The 2,528-nt window shown below is 53.2% G+C and overlaps 2 protein-coding genes across 2 annotated transcripts; both read left to right on the top strand.

The window, feature by feature from the left end:
* Nucleotides 1-814: 814 nt before the first annotated feature.
* CABS01_17037 (uncharacterized protein) lies at nt 815-1,565 on the top strand (the record flags this gene model as incomplete). Its single annotated transcript, XM_060550364.1, has 2 exons — nt 815-931; nt 996-1,565. The coding sequence occupies 2 exons, from the start codon at nt 815-817 to the stop codon at nt 1,563-1,565; spliced, it is 687 nt and encodes a 228-aa protein (XP_060398979.1).
* A 391-nt stretch (nt 1,566-1,956) lies between these two features.
* Nucleotides 1,957-2,502, top strand: CABS01_17036 (uncharacterized protein; the record flags this gene model as incomplete). Its single annotated transcript, XM_060550363.1, has 1 exon — nt 1,957-2,502. One exon carries the CDS (start codon nt 1,957-1,959, stop codon nt 2,500-2,502), a length of 546 nt encoding a protein of 181 aa, XP_060398978.1.
* Between the last annotated feature and the right edge of the window lie 26 nt (nt 2,503-2,528).

The following is a 2,528-nucleotide window of genomic DNA, read 5'->3' as shown; positions in this document are numbered from 1 at the left end:
AGATGATCGCGACCCCCTATCGGGATATCTTGACGTTGCTAAAGAGCTGTGTGCTGCTTTGGTTCACGTAGAACTCCCATGCGAAAGATTGATGATCGATGATTACCACCTCAAGGCATATCAAGCATTGTCGGAGCCGGAGTTTGCTGCTTACATGAGCCTCAGTCCCCGACCAGCCATACCGATATCAAGGTGGGGAACCCGTTAATGCGCGCCATATGTTGTCTGTAAGACGCGCAGGTAGTGGCGGCGAAGGAAACAAGGAGTGAGGCGTTCATGAAATCTAGCGTGATCAACGTTTTGCATGTTCGGTTGTAAACGTCCTGTGTAGCTCAATTGAATTGTACATAGTCTATATAGTACGGGTCCAGTATGCGACAAGCCATGAATCCCGGCTCCTTCATCTGTCCGTCCGTGTTTCCGGCTGCGTGTAGTGATATGGTGGCTGTCTGAACCGGCTCTACCTCGCCACCCGAACAGGAAAGCAAGAAACGACTTTGACAGCATCCCAGTTCATGCATTGGCACATATCGAGAGCTCATTGGTGCTTTCTATAGTGTTCGACGAAATTTACCTAGCAGGACTTCCGAATGTTGGCACGTCCCCAGAAATCCACAAGCATATGCGGCAGACACTCCTCACACACGAACACACACGAAGATTCACAGACCACTCTAGGCCTCAGCTGCAGAGTGAATCAACACAGTCTTGGCGAGTTCGTACAGTATGTATATATGCGCCCGTTGTCTCCTAGACCTGCGATTCGGTTTCGGATACTCGTCATCCTCGTTCTTACGCCTCTTCCTCTAGTGCCATGATTTCCAAGATTGTCATAGCCCTACATGTCGTCTTGACACTAGTCGTACTCGCAGTAACCGTCAGGACTCTGCAGAATGAAGCGAACGAGAAGGAGGGAATAGTACAGATTCAGGTGCGTAACTCATCACGCCGACAATGCGGCACTAACGGCAGCGAAGCTACATGAACAAGCAAAGCGCTTCGTTCAGGTCCCTGACTTGGTCGGGTCCATCGCCACAGCGGTGCAAAGTGCCGCAGCCGGTGTGGTCACTGCCGCGGTCGCATCAGGCGAATCCTTGGTCGCCGCCAGTCTACCGTCTAGCATATCAGTGGGCACCAAATACGCGTGCGTGGCCTCGGATTGCGCCGCGATTCCTGGCCACGCCTTTCGTCTGATACAAGACCTGGCCGCGTTTGTCCCTTCGTCCGAGGAGATCGAACAGCTGCAGAAGCTGGTAGAGAAATGCCCCAACCTGGAGACCGTTTTGTTCGCCGGGCTCGGCTTAGTTTTGGTGTCGACTACACTGCTGCTTGCTGGTCTCAAGTTCAGGCTGCTTCGCTTCGTATCGCTGGGGCTGGACGTTGTCGCCGTCGTCCTCTTCGCGGTAGTGACGGCCTATACGGTCTCTCTCTATAAGACATCTCAGGCTGTGGCAGGCCTGCTTGGAGTTGAAGCGAGCAAAGGGGACATTTATGGAGCATCTATCGCAGATTTGTCACTGTGTCTGATTATGACTACGCTCTCTCTCGCGCAGACTGTACTGTAGAAGAGGGATTGAGATGCTGGGGGGTTTCGGCGGGTGATGTATGGCTTTCTTTCCCAGCCAAAGCGAGCGCCTTTTTCATACAAAACCAGATGAGAGACGGCGGATAAGGGACGGAAGTAGCCATCTTGGATCGTACAGAGAGCCAAAACAACCAGTGAAATTTCGACCGCTCAAAGCTCATTTCGGGCAAGCTAAGTACTTCGCATTTAAAAGATCACGGCGGCATTTCCATTCATGAGTGAATTTGTCAAATGTAATGATGCCATCGTAGTATATAATCCCAGTGCCTCGGAAGATATCGTTTCAACCATCGTCCCGCGGCAATTCTCTACACGTCATCTCATCGTTCACAGCCCATTCTCAGGCGTCAGTACGCCTATACATGATCAGCATGAGCGTCCGTGGTGTTGTGTCCCTGAAAATCACGATCGTCTTCGTGTCCGGACTGACGGGGCTGGCGGGCAGACCACTTCATGATATCAGGCAGCTCATGCGTCTCGACACGGACTCTTGTCAGTCGGACGTACCGGATGATCCTCCTCTGGTGGTCAGCCAGCAGACGTTAGAGGAGACGCTTGCGCGCCTCGGGATCTCTCCCGAAAAGGTGCGATCTAAAAGTCGGACGAGAGGCGAGCTTACGGCTCTCGTCGGCTGCGATGCCGCAGGGTCGACCATGGAAAATCCCCGCGGTGGCAACCGCGTTCCCGATCCGGTGTCCCCGAAGACCACGACAGCCGGACTGCGACTTGTCATCGATCGCATCAACTCGAGCATCCAGAGACTTGATCACCAGCTCCGTGTTCTGAGCGACGCACAAGAGCGATTGCGAAAGCTGGCGTTGTTGACGACAGAGGAGGTGGATTGGGATGATCCCGTCACGCAAATTCGGTCGGAGGAAGCGCTCTTCGACTGTGAATCGGAGGTAGGGGAGACGTAGATGGAAAGGTTGCATGGCTACGATTA

This window comes from Colletotrichum abscissum, assembly GCF_030869225.1.
Source record: "Colletotrichum abscissum strain IMI 504890 chromosome Unknown Scaffold_276.1, whole genome shotgun sequence".
NCBI lineage: Eukaryota > Fungi > Ascomycota > Sordariomycetes > Glomerellales > Glomerellaceae > Colletotrichum > Colletotrichum abscissum.
This window is presented reverse-complemented; position numbering and strand designations above follow the sequence as displayed.